General features: G+C 37.5%; 1 protein-coding gene across 3 annotated transcripts in view; it reads right to left on the bottom strand.

Moving 5' to 3' along the window:
• phf14 (PHD finger protein 14) overlaps positions 1-20,914 on the bottom strand; it is a 252,389-nt gene that overhangs the window by 115,575 nt on the left and 115,900 nt on the right. For all 3 annotated transcript variants that reach the window (XR_009512717.1, XM_059972616.1, XM_059972617.1), the window contains exon 14: positions 20,682-20,850. Coding sequence is in view for 2 of the 3 variants with exons in the window: in XM_059972616.1 (XP_059828599.1) it covers positions 20,682-20,850 (169 nt within the window). In the remaining variant the exon portion in view is untranslated. The remainder of the gene's footprint in view (positions 1-20,681; positions 20,851-20,914) is intronic.

The following is a 20,914-nucleotide window of genomic DNA, read 5'->3' as shown; positions in this document are numbered from 1 at the left end:
AAATATCCTTAATGTTTTAGCCTTCACCAACATCGCTGGCAAGTCATTCCAGGCACTCACAATCCTCTGTGTAAAAAACTTACCCCAGATGTCTCCCCTAAACTTCCCTCCGTTAATTTTGCACATATGCCCTCTGGTGTTTGCTATTAGTGCCCTGGGAAAAAGGTACTAACTATCCACCCTATCTATGCCTCTCATAATCTTGTAAACCTCTATCAAGTCCCCTCTCATTCTTCTACACTCCAAAGAGAAAAGTCCCAGCTCTGCTAACCTTGCTTCATATGACTTGTTCTCCATTCCAGGCAACATCCTGGTAAATCTCCTCTGCACCCTTTCCATAGCTTCCACATCCTTCCTGTAATGAGGTGACCAGAACTGAACACAATAGTCTAAGTGCAGTCTCACCAGAGATTTGTAGAGCTGCAACATGACCTCTCTACTCTTGAACTCAATCCCCCTCTTAATGAAGCCTAGCATCCCATAGGCCTTCTTAACTACCCTATCAACCTGTGCAGCGACCTTGAGGGATGTATGTATTTGAACCTCAAGGTCCCTTTGTTCATGCACACTCTTAAGTAACTGACCATTAATCCTGTACTTAGTCTTCTGGTTTGTCCTTCCAAAATGCATCACCTCACACTTATCTGGATTGAACTCCATCTGCCACTTTTCTGCCCAACTCTGCAGCCTGTCTATATCCTCTTGTAACCTTCGACCACCTATTGCTCCATCCACAATTCCTCCAATCTGCGTGTCATCTGCAAACTTACTCACCCATCCTTCCACCTCTATATCCAGGTCATTTATAAAAATCACAAATATCAGGGGTCCCAGGACAGATCCCTGCGGCACTCCGCTAGTCACCGACCTCCAGTCCTACTTCTTCCTCCACTCTCCGCACCTTCTTATTCTGATTTTTCCCCTTCCTTTCCAGTCCTGAAAAAGGGTCTCATCCCATAATGTCGACTGTTTAATCTTTTCGACAAATGCAGCCTGGCCTGCTGACTCCCTCCAACATTTTGTCTGAGTGGTTTTGGATCTCCAGCATCTGCAGATTTTCTTCTGTTTGTCCTGTCTATCAAGACAATTGTTTTTATTTCAGGACTTTCCAAACTGTGCACAATGCTTTTTCTTATAAATAACATTAACTTTAAAATCAAGACCGCCTCAGACACAGCATCAAGACATGGCTTCTGGCCCTGCTAGGCCATGCAAAAGCCATACATTATTTCTTTTGTATTCCAATAGCTGCTTTGGAACATAGCTATCAAATTTACAACTTTGAATTGAACAGTTTTCTACTTATTATGTTGCTCTCCAGGAAAAAATCCATGCTCATTCTTTCTTTCCAGAAGTTCAAAAATGACAATATGTAGATGTGAAGATGGAAGATGTCATCAGAAATCACACCATTCAAACAGCAGGCCATGATGGAACTTCTTCGTGTTAAATAAACAGACATTTACTTCAGAGTTTTCTTTTATCTGCCTCTAAATTGACCCAAAATGACTAGGGAGGAGCTGTTGTAAAGGAAGTGCTATCTGCCCCACTCCCTATGTGCAATTGTTTGCAAAAGGGCACAAGAGAAAATGAGGACCAGGAACAATTTTTGGAAACTTAAATTATAAGTAAAATACAGTGGATTCTAGTTAATTAGGACACATCGCGACCAGCAGATTTTGACCCAATTAAGCAGTTCCCCTAATTAGCTGAAGTTTCATGAAAATACGTAGTTTGAAAAGGTATAAAAAAAGATAAACTACCAGTTTACTGTATCAAATTATGTATTTGAATTAACCACAGGACAAATTAAAACACTACCAATGCTACTATAATACTATAAAACTGTGTATTAGTTCCTAATAGTTATCAGATGTATGCTGCTGTGTATGAGGTGTCCAGGGAGGGTTAGCACCTCTGCTGACGGGTCTTGTTGTGTTCATTCTGGGGAGACTCACTCACCTTTGGCCCCCACTGGACACACAGCTCTCACCTGTGGCTTCAAGTAGCTGTTTACTTATGACAGTGGCATCACCGCATTGACAGGCAGATTAAACTAGCTGCAGGTAGTCAGCGGGCCTTGTACTGGTGAAACAGGGACATGCCTGCCCTAGCATGTGAAGTCAGTTCCAACAGGCTGGGTATATGAGATCAACAGAGAGATCCAGTGGCCTAAAAGTCAGTTCTGCGACACTCATGGGAGAGTGAACGGAATGATAAGGCACAGAAGAAATCAATGTTATCCACTGCAACCAAGGAAGACACAGCTTGTTTCGACTACTCGTACCACTGGACCTGGACTTCCTGAGGTCGAGAGAATGGAACTGCCCCAGTGCAATGGTTTTTCCACTTTAAAAATCTCTCCCGCACTGGTTTCCTATCAGGATCAGAATCAGGTTTATTATCACTGGCGTGTGTCATGAAATTTGTTAACTTAGCAGCAGCAGTTCAAATGCAATACAGAATATAGAAGAAAGAAAAAATAATAAATAAGTAAGTGAATATTGTCGAATACAATGGACAACCGCTACTCAGTAATCCAAAAGCTTGCAAAACTCACTTTCCATTCTAGTATATCGACTTGAAAGACAGGTATGGGACGGGCTGCTGACATATCTGTAATTCCTGTATACCCTCGGAAGAAATAAAGGTTCCTTACAGCGTTCTTATTCTTCTAATTAATATTTGCTTTAGGAACACCATAAAGTTGGAATAATAAGCATCCAGGGTAGTATAGTGATCACAACAAAGAAAAAAAATACAAACAGAAATTTACCAGTTATCTGATAAAAGGTCATAGAACTTAAAAACATCAATTCTATTTCTCATTCCCTAAATGTTGTCTTTCACAAGTATTTTCAGCTTTCTCTTCTTCCAAATTGCTTATATCTGCAATTTTTTTGTTTCCATAATCAACTGGGAATGTGTGGTCCAGGATTGTCATTGCTGGAAAGTTTATTCCTTCAGTGTACTGTCACTAAAATCAGGTTATAACATAGCCAAACTACTAAACTGATCACTTGTACAGCATGAAAATGCAAATTAATTATTTTAAAGGGCCATTCCTGTTTATTACATACACTAATGATCTTGATGTGAATGTAGAAGTTAGCGAGTCTGCTTATGACTGAAAATTGGAGGGATTGTTGACAGCAAGGCAAATAAACTTCCATTACAGGTACTGATTGGCTGCTATAATGGCAAAGCAAGAGCAAGGAACCAAATAAGGGTGGACATATACCATGAATGATAGGAACTAGGAATTATTAGAAATCTGTAGGTTGATGAAGGTGACATGAGGGATATTTACATATTTTCGACATGTGGGATATTTATTTATTATTATATTTATTTCTTTTGCACATTGGCTGTTTGTCAGTCTTTGTTTGGGTGTCAGTTTTCATTTCTACTATATTTCTTTGTTCTGCTGTGAAGGCCCGCAAGAAAATGAACCTCAAGGTAGTATATATTAACATATAAGTACTGTGATAATATATTTATTTTGAACTTGCCTTTTTTAGCTGGAGCCTGGTGGTCTTAGAACAACATTATAAAGCTTTGAATACAGGACAAGTGAAAGATTGTGTGCCATTCAAGTTACCACAGGAAGGACATGATTGCATTGGAGAGGGTATACAGAAGAATCAGCAGAATATTACTTGGAAAGAAATAATTCAGTTATCAGGAGACAATAGATAGGCTGGATTTATTTTCCTTACAGCAGTCAAGATTGAAAGAGGACCTGATGATTCAAAGATGTATACAAAGATCAGGTAGATAACAAGAAAAATTTCTCCAAGGCAAAGGCATCCAATACCTGAAGGCATTTGTTTACGAATTTAGAATTAAGAATTTTTGTTTGTCCAGAGAATGGTTAGAATCTGCTAGTCATTATCTAAATTGGTGGCAGCTGGATGAACATTTGAATCACCAAATGTTTCAAATTGATTACTATGTGCCAGGAAAAGAGATTAGTGTAAAGAGGTACATGATGGTCAGTGTAAACATGGAGGTTGAAGAGCCTGTTTCTGTGATCTATGATCCAATTAAAATCTGAATTGATCCAATTAATCAATGAGATATTATCAAATAATTAATAGCTGTGAAGTTCTGATATATCTTAAATATTAAAGGTAAAGAATTAACAACTTTAAATTGAAAACTGCCCCAGCAGTTGGAATGACAGAAGTCATAAGAACAATAACAGTAGGCCTTTCAGCCTCTTCAGCCTGCTTTGTCACTTGGTAAGATCATGAGTAATTTTCTATCTGAACACTAATAATCCCTGTCCTGCTCACTCAATATCCAGAATTAACAAGGGCATGCTATCCATTAGCTTGAGAAGGGAATATCCAAAATCTTGTTTAACAAAATAAGCATTCCCATTCATGTTAATTTTTTTGCAAACGTTGCTGGCCAGCAGCTCATACAACTTATCTCAAAAAAACTACTATTTCCCTGAACTTAGAACCCCAAAGGAAGATTCATGCATATTGTCAAGAACAGAGATACTAAGTAATGGATCCAAGATGTTCAGCAAACGCTGACATTTAAGCTGTTTCTGAAATATACAAAAATATCATTCACTTCCAGTACACTTCCTGTTCCCCTCTCTCCCCTCATCTCCTTACTTGCCCATCACCTCCCTCAGGTGCTCCGTCTCCTTCTCTTTTTTCCAGAGTTTTCTATCTCTCCTATCAGATTCCCCCCTTCCGCAGCCCTTTAACTCTTTCACCAATCAACACTCAGCTCTTTACTTCATCCCCTTGCCCCGGTCTCACCTATCACCTACTTCTTCCTCCCTTCCCTCCACTTTGTTGGTCTGATTTATCTTTCTTGCCAGTCCTGAAGGACCTCGGCCCGAAATGACAACTGTTTATTCTTTTCCATAGATGCCTGCCCTGCTGAATTCCTCCAGCATTTTGTGTGTGTTGCTTTGAAACTGAAATGCAGATTAACGATTTCACTACTGCTCAAAAAGTAAAGTAGATTGCATTGTTCAAATTCATTCTGTATAATTTTGATAAGCATCTGAAATTCTTTTAACCCTCTACTTACACTGCTTTAATCTGATCATTATGATCTACAAGAAAGCCAAGTACCTTCATCTTCGAAGATTTTCAAAACTAGGTTCTGTTCTACTAAAAGTAACCAAACTGAAATAATGCAACACTTACACAACTTGTATATTATTTTTAATGGTTTACATCTGTAAATGCAATAAAGGGTTTTTTTGCCATCTGTTTATCCATATAACCTAATGTAGCAAATTGGATACAGTGCCAATCCCATTGTTGGGGTACAATGTAAATGAATCACAAAAATAGAGAAGAGTATAAACGAAGTTTCTTTACAATCAGATTTGCTAGAATCAAAATTCTCCATTACAGCAGAAAAAACAAAGAATCAAAAATAGTGAAAACAATGGTGACCAGAAATCAAATTAATGTGAGATGTTTCATAAAGAAAGAGGAAAGATTAATAAGATTAAAAGCAACAATTATCCCCAATTACAGGGTATCTTTAACATAAATGTCCCAAAATGTTTCACAGAAGCATTATTAAATAAAACAAAGACACTATGTCATATAAGAAAAGCTATGGCCAAAAGAGTAGGTTTTAAAAGCTTGTGAAAAAGAGAGAAACAGAGGTACTGAGGCCAAGGGACATTGGGAGGAAATTCCAGAGTGTAAGACCTTAGCAACTGAAGGAACAGCCTACTAATGTTGCAGCAAATAAGTTCTAGAAGTGGAAGAGTGCAGACTTCGAAGGTATTTGGGCTGGAGGTTACAGAAAAGAAGCTGCAAACAAAGATCAGAACTTTTAAAATTAAGGTATTATTTAACTAGAACTGAGTGGCAGCTCAGCTGAGCAAATACTGGTTCATTTTTTGAAAGAGACAAACATAGACATGATACAGATAAGGTGCCATAAATTCAGCTAAGGTCAAATATGACATTAAGGTTGCTAATAATGGTCAAGGAACAAAAACTTGGTTCTCTGATCACTAACTCAGCAACTCTCCCCAGCACAGGGGCAGATGTGATCCGCTTTTACCTGGTCAATATTTAATTTGAGGAAATCAGTGGTTTTCAGGATCAATAATAGAGAAGCCATTGTTGATGATTTTCTGGCTCTGAAGACAATAAGCATAGAATCAGGCAACACATCCTCTGGACTTGGTTAAACGGTCTAGGATTTTACATGAGATGAATGGGGAATAGCAAATAAGTTGTTTTTAAACTTCCACCAAGGCTTTGATTCCAAACAGTTCCTATCAATTATTAGCAAATATAACTACAAAAAGGGAAAAATGGTGGGGTGGGGGGGATAGCAGAAGAATAGTTGTTCAATATCCCAAAATCCCAAGAACTAAATAGAGGTTCCAAATTATACTAGATTTGTGAATATTAAGAGTACTGCTAGATCTGATACTTATTTTCAATGAAATAAAGAAACTATCAGGTAAATAGATGTGAATATTTTAGGTGGAGGAATGTTTTGGAATGGTTTCTACCAGGTGGTGATCCTTCTGTAAAATTATCTGAGTCCCATCACCAACGACATCCTAGAATATAATGGAAGTATTTGTTCTGCCATTATGAAAAAAAAATAATGGCTTCACAAGTTACCTGCATAGATACCATACAGTCAGTATTTTCAGGTTAAATCAATGGCACAGATCTTCTGCTGAAATGATGAGATGGTCACCTGCCCGAAGCCCACTTTTACCTGGACAAGCTCATAGATCCAGTTTCTTGCTGGGTAATCAGTTCTCAGCAAGGCATAGCATATTACAGAATAGACAATAGACAATAGGTGCTGAAGTAGACCATTCGGCCCCTCGAGTCTGCACCGCCATTCTGAGATCATGGCTGATCATTCACTATCAATACCCAGTCCCTGCCTTGTCCCCATAATCTCAGAATTGTCAGAATCTCTGACAATAACTGACACTCTTTGCTCCTCAGAATTTCTTACAAATATAAGGCTATGTCATGAAGCTGAGTCATCTGTCAAAGCTGTCAATAAGATTTAATATTTGTGAATGCCTGTAACATTCACCTGCAATAACAATTAAAAATTAAAAGTATTATTTGAAAAATTAAAACAATTCAAAACAATTATTTAACTTGTCAATTCAAAATAAAAAAAAATTCGTACCTGCCATTCTGCCTGCAGCTGTTCTATCTATCCACAGAAGTATGCAAACTCTTAATAGACATGTGAGCAGTCAAAAGGGTGCAATCAGTAATCAAATGAATGAATTTTTGGGATCCAAACATGAATGAGTGAGTCCCACATTTCTACCCAGTTACAAACAGAACTGATGACTGTTTAAACGGAACATCTACCCAAACAAAAAAATCATCCTAAAATAATGCTGCAATTATGATCAATGCAAGCAGTTGTCTATATATAGGATATTAACATGCTCTGAAAATCATACAAAAATGACGCTTGTACACTTCCAAATGTTTAGGATGAGATTCTTTAATCAACAATTTGATCATTCGGTAGGACTGCATCAATAGGAAATTCACTGGTCAAGTTAACTACACCTGTAGTAAATTTTACGCAATTCGAAATGAGTAATGAACTTCCTGAACCAGTGAATGTTCTAATTATACATAAGAAAATAGGAGTGGGAGTCAGATATCTAGCCCTTTAAGCATATCCTCCAATTCAAAGTAATTGCGACTGATTTGCTTCAACTTCAATTCTGTGCTCACAGTTCTCAATTCTTTTCAAAAAAATACCTACTTCCTTTTTGCAAACCTCTAGCCTCCACAACCTTCTATTTGATTCAGCACCTTCTGTAAGAAGAAATTTGCATGCATCTCTGTTTTAAATTATTATCCCTTACCTTGTGTCTCAATCAACAGGATATAGTAACATCTCAACATCATTAAACTTCCAGTTTAAGATGGCGCTGGTGAACTTCAGCTACTTCTGGTTGATGGCTAACGAAACAAGGAAAACAACTATATACTTTGTTAATCACACTTTTTCTGGCAAATGATCATCACAAGTAATAGTCTATAACTTCCCTTTGGACTTGCAGACAATTTGATGTGACAGAACAAAGGTGAGGAGGACCTGAGGTTCAATCAATTTAAACAGCACGCCGAAGGCTGAATTTAGGCAGAGAGGTTCGGGTACCAGAGCGTACCCAATTCGACTGAACTCTATGTCTAGGTGGAGATTTAAGCGGCATGCCAAATCAGAAAGGTCAGCTACAGGCCGAGTTGAGGCGCTGAGGTCCAGGACCTAGAGTGTAACGATTCAATTGAACTTGATGTTTGGACAGATTTACATGGTGTGCAGAATTAGAAAGCTCAGGTACTGGCCAAATCAAGGTCCAGGCCCCAGATCATATGGAGGTGACTGAATTCAATATTTGGATGTTGATTTATGCCCCAGGCCAGATTGAAAAGGACAGAATGTCAAGGCCGAAGGTAAGGGACAGACATGATCAGATCACTGCTCTGCGCTGAACAACGCAAAACTATCAGACTCTCTTGCGGATTTCAGTTCAGAACGCTATTTGCTTGTGGTTTCTTTTCTCTCAACACATTCGGTGTTTGATGGTCTTTTTTCTTAAGGGTTCTTCAATTTTTTTATTAAATACGCATAATGTTTTTTTTCTCTCTGCACAATGGATGTTCAATGTTTTTTTTTTAATATGGGTTCTTCGGGGTTTTTTTGTTCCAAGGCTGCCTGTTAGAGGAGACAAATCTCAAGGTTGTATAATGTATACATACTTCAATAATAAATGTACTTTGAACATTGATCTAGTCCTCTTAGCTTGCAGGTCATCATATTCTGACAACCTGTATTTAATATTTCCAATACTTTGACCCTCACGTTAAGAAATGTTAGATATCCTTCTGTTGGAAGTTGGTCCATTTTTACCTTTGGGATGTTTGTTAGGTTGTCCATTATGAAGATTGATGAATAGTATTGGCTTAAATTAACTGTCATTCCTTTGTTTTGATATTACTTAACTTTTTTATTCTCAATCCTTATTAGCATCTCAGTCCTCTATTGCCAGTTCCTTAAAAATTCTGAGCCCACTGCTCAACCACTAATTCTTGCCATTTTGCATGTTTTAGTTTTTGACTGAACACTAACCTCTACCTCAGGGGTTCCTGACCTGAGGTCACAAACCCCTTCATTAATATTAGGGGGTCCATAGCATTAAAAAAAAGGGAGGGAAACCCTCCTTTAATAGCCATCTTGCTCTTTGAGTTGGTCATTCTGATTGGGATACATTTCTGCTGAGCATCATGAAATATTTGCTTGAATTTCAGCCACTACTCATCTTCCCTTTGTTCAATTTTTCAAGTTAACTGTAAACAATTCTATTTGGGGACACTGATTGTGGACCAAAGCTGTTGGTCCTCAAACTCATACCTGGAATTCCATCAGGTTACAATTACTATTTGCTAGAAGATCCTCAGCTATAAGAACTCAAATTAATCCTGTATCATTAAAACAGACTATTCCACAGCATACATCCCTAAGTGCATTACAGAAATACCCCTCCCACAGTACCCTTTCCAGCTTGAATAGTCTAATTGATATAAGTTAAAAGTACTCATAGTTGCAGTTCCTTGCTTGGATATTCCCCCATTTACACCTTGCTTTTCCATGATGGCTTGTAGAATCAGAATCAGATTTAATATCACCAGCACATGATGTGAAATTTGTTAACTTTGCAGCAGCAGTACAATGCAATACATGATAAATATAGAGAAGAAAACTGAATTACAGTAATTATATATATGTATATTACATAGTTGAGTTAAAATAAGAAGTGCAAAAAACAGAAATAAATGCAAAAAGTAGTGAGGTATTGTTCAGGGGTTCAGTGTCCATTTAGAAATCGGATGGCACAGGGGAAGAAGCTGTTCCTGAGTCACTGAGTGTGTGCCTTCAGGCATTTGTACCCCCATTCTGACAGTAACAATGAAAAGAGGGCATGTCCTGAGTACTGGAGGTCCTTAATGATAAATACCGCCATCATAAGGCATTGCTCTTTGAAGATGTTTTGGATACTATGGAGGCTAGTAGCCATGATGGAGCTGACTAATTTTACAACTTTCTGCAACTTACTTCAAACCTGTGCGGTAGCCCCATATCAGACGGTGATGCAGCCATCAGATTGCTCTCTACTGTACATCTGTAGAAGTTTTCTAGTATTTTAAGTGACAAACTAAATTTCTTCAAATTCCTAATGATCACTTCCACCAATAATTTCTTTCCTTCACCAACATTCATTATTTCCACATAAACCAAGGCCATGTCACAATTTACCTGTACCACTATTCACCATCATACTGATTAATAATGCAACCTCACTTCCTTTATTTTTGTTTACTAAGCTCTCAGTACTGGTCAACTAAATCAAACCCAACTATTTCTATTTTTGTCACCAACTCATTTTTTACAAATACAACAGGCATTCAAATATTGTTTCTTGTTACTGAAAAGATTCTAGTTTCTACTGCACACTTCTGCTCTTTTCCCTCTCCTCAATACTTTTCAGTTTGTTTTTCTTTCACCACTTCATAAACCTGTATCACTGCATTCTTTTCAATTTGTTAGACTTTTCATCAACTGAACCATTCCCACCACCATGCTCCAAGTTTAAAGATGTCTTTGAATCCAGTTATTCAACTTGCTGGGACTGTCCATCCCAAATGAACTTCATTGTGAAGACAGATACAAGGATAGGAAAGGTTTGGAGAAGATATGAGCTAAATACAGACAAATTGGACTAGCTTAAATAGACATCTTGTTCAACACAGACAAGTTGGGCAGAATGAATCTGAATTCATTTCTCCCACAACAATCTTCAAGTCATGCATTTACTCTTTTCTACTTATCTTCTGCCAGGCTGCATATGGCTTAAGTAATAATCCAGAGATTATTACCTTTCTGCTTCTGCTTTTCAATTTTGCCCAATTCTAACATAACTCCTCTTTAAAACCACCAGCCTCTTCCTCCCAATATTGTTCAGGACTCTATACAGTGCAGAGAACAGTGTTGATTGACCTTAACAATGCTATCCATTATGATTATTATATTTCACCTACCATCCTCAATTCCAATGGTCAGCCGTGACATAATGCTCCAGATAGTTTTCTCATCCTCTCTGCTGACTTCATCTTCAGTCACACAGGGTGCATGAACCTCGACTAACTAGAAAGGGCAAGGGCTGAAGCTCCTTCAGTTTTGGCACAGATCCCTTTAACTGCCTTTTTCCAGCCACAATCTGACCAATGACTAAATTCAAGATTAATCAAGAGTGTTACTGCCTCCTAGAACAGTGTTCTTCCACATCCCCAAGGTTCAGACTGCAGATCCTCAACTCTGAGCTGAGGTTCGTTGACAAGTCAATTCTTGATAGGTATGATTGCATGTAGTATAACTGGGTCCATCAGTTTCCACATACTTCAGTTACAACACACCGCCTGCCCTGCCACCACTATTCTATTTAATTCCTTTGGATTTCATTTTCAACATGTACTCTTTAGCTTTAATCACATCTCTTGAATGAATCACAAAACAGTAATAGCTACATTACAGTAAAACTTGTTAAAATGTTAGTACTGCAATGACTTCATTTAACAGTACAAATTCAGACTCAAAGACCAACCAGATTCAAGAACTATTAGTAACACAGAGAAAATGCTGGAGAAGCTCAACAGGTCAGATAGCATAAATGAAAAGGAATAATCACTTGAGGCTTTGAGTCAGGATCCTTCATCAGGATGCAAATGGAATTCCAGATTATGTAATGATCAACCTGCTCAAATATTCACTCACCAGCCACATCTCAATCCAAATATTTAATGTTAAATTCCTAATTTTATATTGGCAAAATTTCAATGACTTAATTACCAGAAAAAATTGTAAAAGAAAATGCACTTTTTTTTAAAAACCCACTTTTTAGATATTTACAGATTAGGAATTTTTTAAATACTGTACTTCCTACTTTTCCAAACTTTGTGTCTTCAGGCATTTTGGAGAAATTGTTTGAATTAAACCCCTTTCAGAAAGGGCTTATATCAAAACTTTATAATATAATTATGAAGATACGTTCAGAGCCCCTTTATAAGACAAAAAATGATTGGGAAAGAGAGCTTAACCTTATTATTCCTATTGAGAATTGGGATAAATTAGTTAATACATCATCTATATGTGCCAAACATTCACTATTACAGTTTGAGGTCGTACATAGGGCTCATATGTCCAAGGATAAATTGGCTCATTTTTATTCCTATATAAATCCTATTTGTGATAGATGTCAATCTGAAATAGCGTCTTTAACTCATATGTTTTGGTCGTGTCCGCTTTTGAAACAATATTGGGAAGATATTTTTGATATTATCTATGCGGTATTGAACATTGATTTACAACCCCATCTTATTACCGTAATTTTTGGTTTACCAATGATGGATTCACTTCATTTATCTTCTTCCGCTTGTCGAATGATTGCATTTCTTACACTAGTGGTTAGAAGAGCTATTTTGTTGAATTGGAAGGAAATTAATCCGCCTACTGTATTTCATTGGTTTTCTCAAACTATGTTATGTTTAAATTTAGAAAAAATTAGAAGTGGTGTATTTGACACTTCTACTAAATTTGAAAAGATATGGAGACCATTTATTCAATATTTTCATATGATGTAATAGGACACTAGGATATGACAATAGGACAATAGGATATGATGTAATGTTCCAGGCCTATTTGATTTTCCGGTTTTGATTTCATATATGTCAAAAGGATCGGAGTTGACGAGACCGATGATTTTGTATTTTTGTGAGATATTATAAACAGCCCTTTTTTTTCTTTTTTATTTTTTCTTTTTTTCTCTTTTTTGTTTTTTTTCTTCTATTAGTTATTAGATTTTTAGATTAGTTTTTTTGCATAATTATTTTTTTCTCTTTTTTCCTTTTTCTTTTTATTCTATATTATGATACACCTAGGTTTGCCTTGTCTATTTGTATATTGTATCATTTACGATGTGGGAATACTCATTTATACTGTAATCATTGTTCTTGTAATCTTTTATAGTTAGTTGAAATATGTACGTTTGTAATCCCATTATCTATGTACCAATTTTATTTTGTTATTAATAATGATAATAAAAAGATGGAAAAAGAAAAGAAAATCGCACTGTCACTTGCATGAAACTTAATTTCATTAATAACCCAATTTCCCAGTTTAGGTGTCATCTTAACATGGCTCCAGATGTCATCATAGCCTTAATGCTAGTATGGAGATAGAAGTTGTGTTCTGCAGGTCAGATGAAAGTGACTGAACTTACTAACAAGGCAATGGTTGACAAATTTGCTACCCATGAGAATCAGGGGGAAAACTATTATCTCAGAGCCTAGATTTCACTGCAAGGTTTCTTAGAATCAGATTACTAGCCTAAAACATCCAAAGATGCTTCATCAAAGAATAATTCCATAATACATTCAGTAGCAAGTTTGCCAGTTAAAGAATGTATATTTTTCAGATCTGTTAACAAGTTCTCAATGAAGTAATCATTGAAAGATTTCAGCCTAAAATCTTGTGTTTGCTGCACAGTCAGCTTTATCTCCAGCAAGAGAATTTCACTTTTCCATGAAATTCATTAAAATTCTTCAGCATCAATGCTCTGTTGACCAGCAATGATCAGATACATGAGTCACAAACTGCTTAATCAAAAAAAGCATTTCACTCCTCATTCATAAAGTCCCTTCTATGACCAACAAGGGATAAATAAGAAGTGTGAAAGGATAATCCTCACAAGAAAGGAAGAATGAAGCTCCAAGAACAAAACAGCGTGCTTGTTTAGCATCCCAATGCCTCATTCCTTCATTCTCCATTGTATGCTATGTTGGCAACATCTACAATCTACAAAATCTGGAATTTACACAATCTGTGACCTCTATCCATTGGACAAAGGCAAAATATTCAGCCGTCCAGAACTTTCCTTCACAGTTCTGCTTACATCACTGCTCCTTTAGTGACACTGTGCAAAATTCTTTAATTCCTTACCTAATAGTTCTGTGTATTAGGTACAGTATAGATTGCAGCAGATAAAATAGGAAAATGTACATGAATGTTGACCTTGCTTATGATACCCAAATCTTATGGATGATCAATGAAAAGAAATGCCATTTCTCCTCTGACCTGACACTGCATATCTCCAAGTGTCCTTTTAAGATACAGAGAAAAAAATTCAATTTTCTTTTGTGAAATTTAGTTGTGTGCATTACAATTCAACAGGAAACTATAAGCTACCTCAAAAGTATATTGAAAACTCATCATTTGTATCTTAAGATTTAGCAAACACCTTTTAACAGTGCCTTTTAACTGAGTTCCAAGTCGGGAAAGAAGTATGGCCTTTATTACAAGACCAGCAAAGATGAAAGATCTTATAGCGATAAAAACTAATAAAACTAAATTAACATCCAAATTAGCGTAATTGTCAAGATCATAAATAAGCGGTCAACAAAAAAAATTATTCCACCAGCTCACTCCCCCTCAGCTAAACTAAGTTAAAGTGAGAATATGTAACTATACACATCTGCTTCTGCCATGCCCCAACCCACATGACAAATTGCCTATAATAAATGCACAACACAAAATACAATATAGAGACACTATAATGATTACAATTACATGCTACTAAAAGAGGAGACATGAAATCTTCAGGGATAAACATCTTAACATTTATGCAAATATCCTCTATCCTCTTCTAGTCAAGCCATGCAACAGTTATTTAGGCTAGAGGTTTCCAGCATTCAGCCCAATACAGAGTGATGTTTACCACCACCCTCTGTCAAGTCAAATTCATGAAGCTTCTAGAGCTCAATCTCCTCAAACCACTGCATCATGTGGAGGACAGATTTTGGTTATAGGCCTGTCCAGACAGCTAATCTTGATCCTGATGCGAACTTGACGCACAAATCCTCTTCTATCTGGAATACTTGAATGACTCTTACCATGATCCATGATTTTCAAAGCACTGTGGTAAATACTCCTTCACCCACCATTTCCAAAACAAGTTTGGCATGTATTGGATCTGCTTTGTATAGACAGACAGGTAAATATGACCCCATGCCCCTTCACTGTACTCCAGTTGTTCACCTCAAAAGGTCCAAAATAGTCCACTCCTATGTATGTAAACAGAGGTTCATCTGGACAGCCCTGTCCAGATGTGCTGGTATTCTGGAGCTGTGTGCAACTGTCAACAAACAACACACTTAGACAGCATTCTTTTCATAGCTATACTAGCACTAGGAATCCAGCATTTTTGGCACAAGTTGGTTAACATGAAGATCCTTTGCCAGTATAACAGGATGTTTCCACAAAGTTCAATGTAGATGCTAGGGTCAAAGCAACAAATACAACAAGCTGGAGGAACTCAGCAGATCGGGCAGCATCCGTGGAAACCAGCAGTCAACGTTTCATCAGGGTCTCGGCCTAAAAAGCTGACTGCTCATTTCCACGGACGCTGCCCAACCTGCTGAGTTCCTCCAGCTTGTTGTAACAGGATGTTTAGACTCCTGAAGCACGGATGCCCTAATAAGTCGTCCAACAATTCTCAAGATACCATCAAGTACTGGATTGAGCATAAAAATATGGTTGTTCATTTTCATAATTTCTCCCCTTTGCAAACTTGACAGTTCATCTGGAAATCTTTTTCTTTAACAAAATTCAATTATCTCCATTTCAGCCTTTCTGAGCTCTTCCATCGAGAGACATTCTCAGTTGATCTAGCATTTGGCCTTCTTAATCTCTCCCTCCAAAGAATATCCTTGTTCTTCAATCAAGTCAGAGTGAGCAAGAGCAATATTCAATTGCTTCCTCTTCTGACTAAGAAACAAGTACAGATTCTTAAATCTAAGGACCCAGGCCACTGTCCTCCTCAAAATGGTACAAAACAAAAAGTGATGGACTGCACATGTTATAGTGTCATCTCCATCATCCTTTCTTACATAGATCTTGTAGGATCTGTTTAGCAAATAGCACCACCAGATACAAGATTCCTAAAGGATGATAAATGGAATTACTGTAACCGTGGAGAGGACCCCTTCTGGTAATTGGTCTATCTTGGACCGTCATCTTAAACTTGAAAGTATCTGACTGAATGCACCATTGCAAACTCAGTACTCTCTCTAAGGAAGGTATAAGAAAGTGGTATATAACCATAAGATATAGGAGAACAAGTAGGCTATTCGGTCCATCAAGTCTGCTCCACCAGTAATCATGGGCTGTTTGAATTCTTTCAGTCATCCCCACTCCCCTGCCTTCTCCCCATACTCCTTGACGTTCAGGCTAATCAAGAACCTATCTATCTCTGCCTCCACAGCCAATCGTGGCAACAAATTCCACAGATATTCACCCTCTGACCAGAGTAAATTCTCTGCATCTCTGTTCTAAATGGACATTCTTCAATCCTGAAGTCATGCCATCTTGTCCTAGACTCCCCTATCATGAGAAATAACTTTGCCATATCTAATCTGTTCAGACCTCTTAACATTCGGAATGTTTCTGTGAGATCCCCCCTCATTCTCCTGAACTCCAGGGAATACAGCTCAGGATCTTCCAGATGTTCCTCATACAATAACCCTTTCATTCCTGGAATCATTCTGGTGAACCTTTTCTGAACCCTCTCCAACGTCAGTATATCCTTTTATAAGACTATATAATATAAAACTGTACACAATACTCAAGGTGTGGTCTCACGAGTGCCATATAGAGCCTCAATATCACAACCCTGCTCTTATATTCTATACCTCTAAAATGAATGCCAACATTGCATTCACAACTGGCTCAACCTGGATGTTAACCTTTAGGGTATCCTGTACAGGGACTTCCAAGTCCCTTTGCATCTCAGCATTTTGAATTCTCACCCCATCTAAATAATAGTCTGCCCGTTTATTTCTTCCACCAAACTGCATGACCATACACTTTCCAACCTTATATTTCATTTGCCACTTCTTTGCCCTTTCCTCTAAACTATCCAAGATTTTCTGCAGGCTCTGTTTCCTCAGCACAATCTGCTCCTCCATCTATCTTTGTATCATCGGCAAACTTAGCCACAGGTCCACTAATCCCATAGACCAAATCATTGACATACATCATAAAAAGCAGCCGTCCCAATATCGAGGTCTGTGGAACTCCATTGGTAACCGGCAGCCAGCCACAATACGATCCCTTTATTCCCACTCTGATTCTGCTAATCAGCTAATGCTCCACCTATGCTATTAACTTCCCTGTAATTCTTGCTGAGCAGCCTCATGAGTGGGAGTGGCACCTTTTCAAAGGCCTTCTGAAAATCCAAGTACACCACGTCTTACAATAAAGTCAACAATGTCAGCTAAAGTAGTTTTATGGTTATGCCTTTCTTGCAGTTCGTATACCACTGTTCTCCATTTATCCCTAAGCATAAAGAACAATTTCTTTATGACAATTGACATATTATCAGGCATGTCCAACTGGCACATCTGCGACACTTCTTCCATGGCATTGCAACAGCCTCTAAGAAAAAGACAATCGTCCTGAAGAGCTTCCATGTCTTTAGACTTGATAGGTACCTAAGAAAGAGCCTTTTGTATGTTGGAGGGTGCAATTTTCTGTTCAATGCCAAAATGTTCCTGTAGTAAAGGCTTACCCTTTACATATCCTTTCTTTGGGTCCACGTGCTGGCAGCTTCTGACAAGTTCTCTAGGGCAGCCCCTAGTGTACTTTTCAAGGAAACAGAGGCAGTCACTTTAGCTGTCAGTCTTGCCTTCAACACTATTTTCAAAAGTCTTCATGAATGCATGATACTGCAATGAAATGCCAATGAAGACTTGAATCTCTCTTTTCGGCAAAGAGGAAATACATTGTTGTTGTGCCAATAAAGTTGTTATGTCATTTTGTTTCTTCATAATATCAATAATACTGTTTTGACCTCTAACATTTGTGTTTCCATGCTGTAAATGAATATTCTCTTGTGCCTGTTGAGCTGTTGAATATGACATAGTTTCAGAGTGCCTCATTAACACAGGCTGAGAGTAAACTACCTCTTGGGGATCTTGTTCATGGTTTACAGACACTTGAGGAACAAATGAATCAATGTTGACACAGGGTATTTTTATTTCTCTCTATGCTTTTTTACTATAGGAATTCACACCACAGGCCAGTCCTGCTGGGGCACTTTTAGCACTCACCACACTTGAACCCTTTAGCATATTAACTTTAACCACAGATGCAGGAATTTCTGCTTCCAATGTAGGTTGTTCCTCCCTTCTCCATAACAACTGACTGCTCCTCTTGGTCCTCCAGCGCATGCTTGTCCTTCAATAATTGTCGACGAGCCATTAATGCCTAAATCAGCCTGTTTCAATGCATGCAAAGGAGGTAGCAGATAAAGGAGATTTTCTTCCTGCACCAGAACTTCAAGTGCTGACATTTGACACACTATCATCATTTACATCATTTTATGGGTCAGCTGCTATATGCGTAGTCAAAACATGCCTGAGAATTTGAGAAACATCGTCTGATAGAAGATGAGACACATTCACTGGTTTCAGCAACATGATCTTCAATGTAACATGCCTGGGTTAACCACTGTTTCACATCCTCTATGAGTGTACTACTATACCTATTAATGTTTGAAAAACATTCGTTCTGTTTCCTCCCTTCGTCCTTAAGATGAAGTAATAAGATTAGCATGTGACGTTGCTTAGCAACAGCTTCACAACAATTAGACAAGTCCTCAAGATGAGATTGCACTTGTAAGGCATTTTCCTTATTTTCTATAAGAACCTTAATTGATGGTATTAGACCTTTAATTTTGTTCACATTTGTTTTATCCTCCTTTTGAAGATTTTCAATTCTACCCATTAAAGCTTTCGAGGTATGTTTAATTTTCTTTTTGCAAGTGCTGACTTCAGGGTCGCTGATGTCAGTTCCATGCTTCGATTCACTCAAGTTACTTTCTCTGTATTGTGCAATTTGCAATTAACTCTGTTAACTTGCAGCACATTCACAAGTGCACTGGCAATATTCCGTTCAAAAAAAGTAGGCAACAAACCGTCCGCGCATCCACAGCACTTAAACAACACCAAACAAACGTGTTCAAGTTAAATGTCGTCAACAGGAAGAATATTTCAGCATTTCAATAAAACAAAGCGACAAACCCTCAGGCAAACACCATGCAATTAAGCAATGGTCCACAACGGCCAGGCAGCAATGACTATTCGAAACTGAGTTCAAACCACAAACGCACAGCATAAATCAATAAAATCAAGCTGTCCAGTTTTGCCAAAAGGTCCGAGGCAATCCTTTGCCGTAGACTTCTGTTCAGTTGGAATAACTTTTTTTGTTGACAAAATATAGCAGTTACTTGAAAACTAACCAAAACTGCTGAGAGACTGAGTATCAGAGTTGACACTGTATGACATGCTTCCAAATAACTGAGTTCCAAGTCGAAAATATGTACGTTCGATCCTTTATTACGAAACCAGCAAAGACGAATGATCATATAGCGATAAAAAACTAACACTAAATTAGCAATATAGCTAAGAGAATAATTAGTGTTCAAATTAGCGTAATTAAGCGATCATAAACAAGCGGTCAACAAAAAAAAAATCATTCCCCCAGCTCACTCCCTCTCAACTAAACAATATTAAGACAAAGTGAGAATACGTAACTATACTCATTTGCTTCCACCACACTCAAACCCACGTGACAAATTACCCATAATACATGCTCAACAAAAAATACAATACAGGCAGACAGAGAAAAGATACATGGCTCCTATAAACAGAAAATAGTTAATAAGCAGCTTGTTAAGAAAAAACAAAATTTTTAATAGCTTTTAAGTAAACTAGTTGCCCTGCATTTTCCAGTCAGCAGGAAAGTGTTGCTGGACACAAAAGCACTATTGCCTGACTTTAGTCAGATTCCTTCTATAGGAATCCTTGACCAACAGCATGAGTGATGTAATCAGCAAATCAATCAAAGAAAGATCACTATTCTAAAAGGTTAACTGTTTCTCTCTTTACAAATATGACCTGCTCGAGTATTTCCAGCACTATTTATTATTTCAGATTTAGAGGATCTACTGTATTTTGCTTTTTCATTGATGAAATTGATCTAGCTAGTCAGCTAAATTGATAAATTTTGAGAGGTTCAAAATTAAAAATTTTTAAACATTTTTTTCAGTGAGTGAAAAACATGCATAAATAAGGTTGAAAGTAAATATTTTAAAAGCAAACTAAAAAAAATGTTTGAATACCCCCCAAAAAACTGTACTCCATACATTTTGTTTAGATTCAGTTGTTGTTCAGCAACAATTACATCAATGTTCATTTAAAGACACAGTTACATCTCATTCAACAAGGATAACAATTTCAGTGATGTTTATACCAAGAACAGTGACAAAAGCTGAAGTTCACATCAACTCTGTGTTGAATATTTAGAACAGCAGCCTACAGAAGCAGGGTGGTGCTGACAGTACTTTCCAGATGTTTGGACTAAGTTTTGGTAATTACAACAGATATTGGTAACTTTATTTCATTACACTACAAAGAATTGGTCATTATGTCATCGCAAAACCTCAATTATAATGTATAGCATTTAAAGATGGATTACAAGAATAGAGGAAGAGGGGATTAAATTACCATATTTTTGTTCATGATCTTCTTTGGTTCAATCACAATATCCAATGGAGTGAATTTCACAGGCTCCTTAATCTGCCTCCTTGATCTCTTGGTCCCATCTGGTAAAGTTTCCATCGTGATGTCTGCCTCTAGATCACTACTCCCAGCTTGGTCACATTCTGAACATTGCCTGTACAATAGAATAGATCTTCAGCAGAGTGAAATATCAAGAAAAACTATGTAAATATGCTCTA

This window comes from Hypanus sabinus, chromosome 6, assembly GCF_030144855.1.
Source record: "Hypanus sabinus isolate sHypSab1 chromosome 6, sHypSab1.hap1, whole genome shotgun sequence".
Classification (NCBI taxonomy): domain Eukaryota; kingdom Metazoa; phylum Chordata; class Chondrichthyes; order Myliobatiformes; family Dasyatidae; genus Hypanus; species Hypanus sabinus.
The sequence above is the reverse complement of the archived record's forward strand: the minus strand, read 5'-3'. Positions and strand labels throughout refer to the sequence as shown.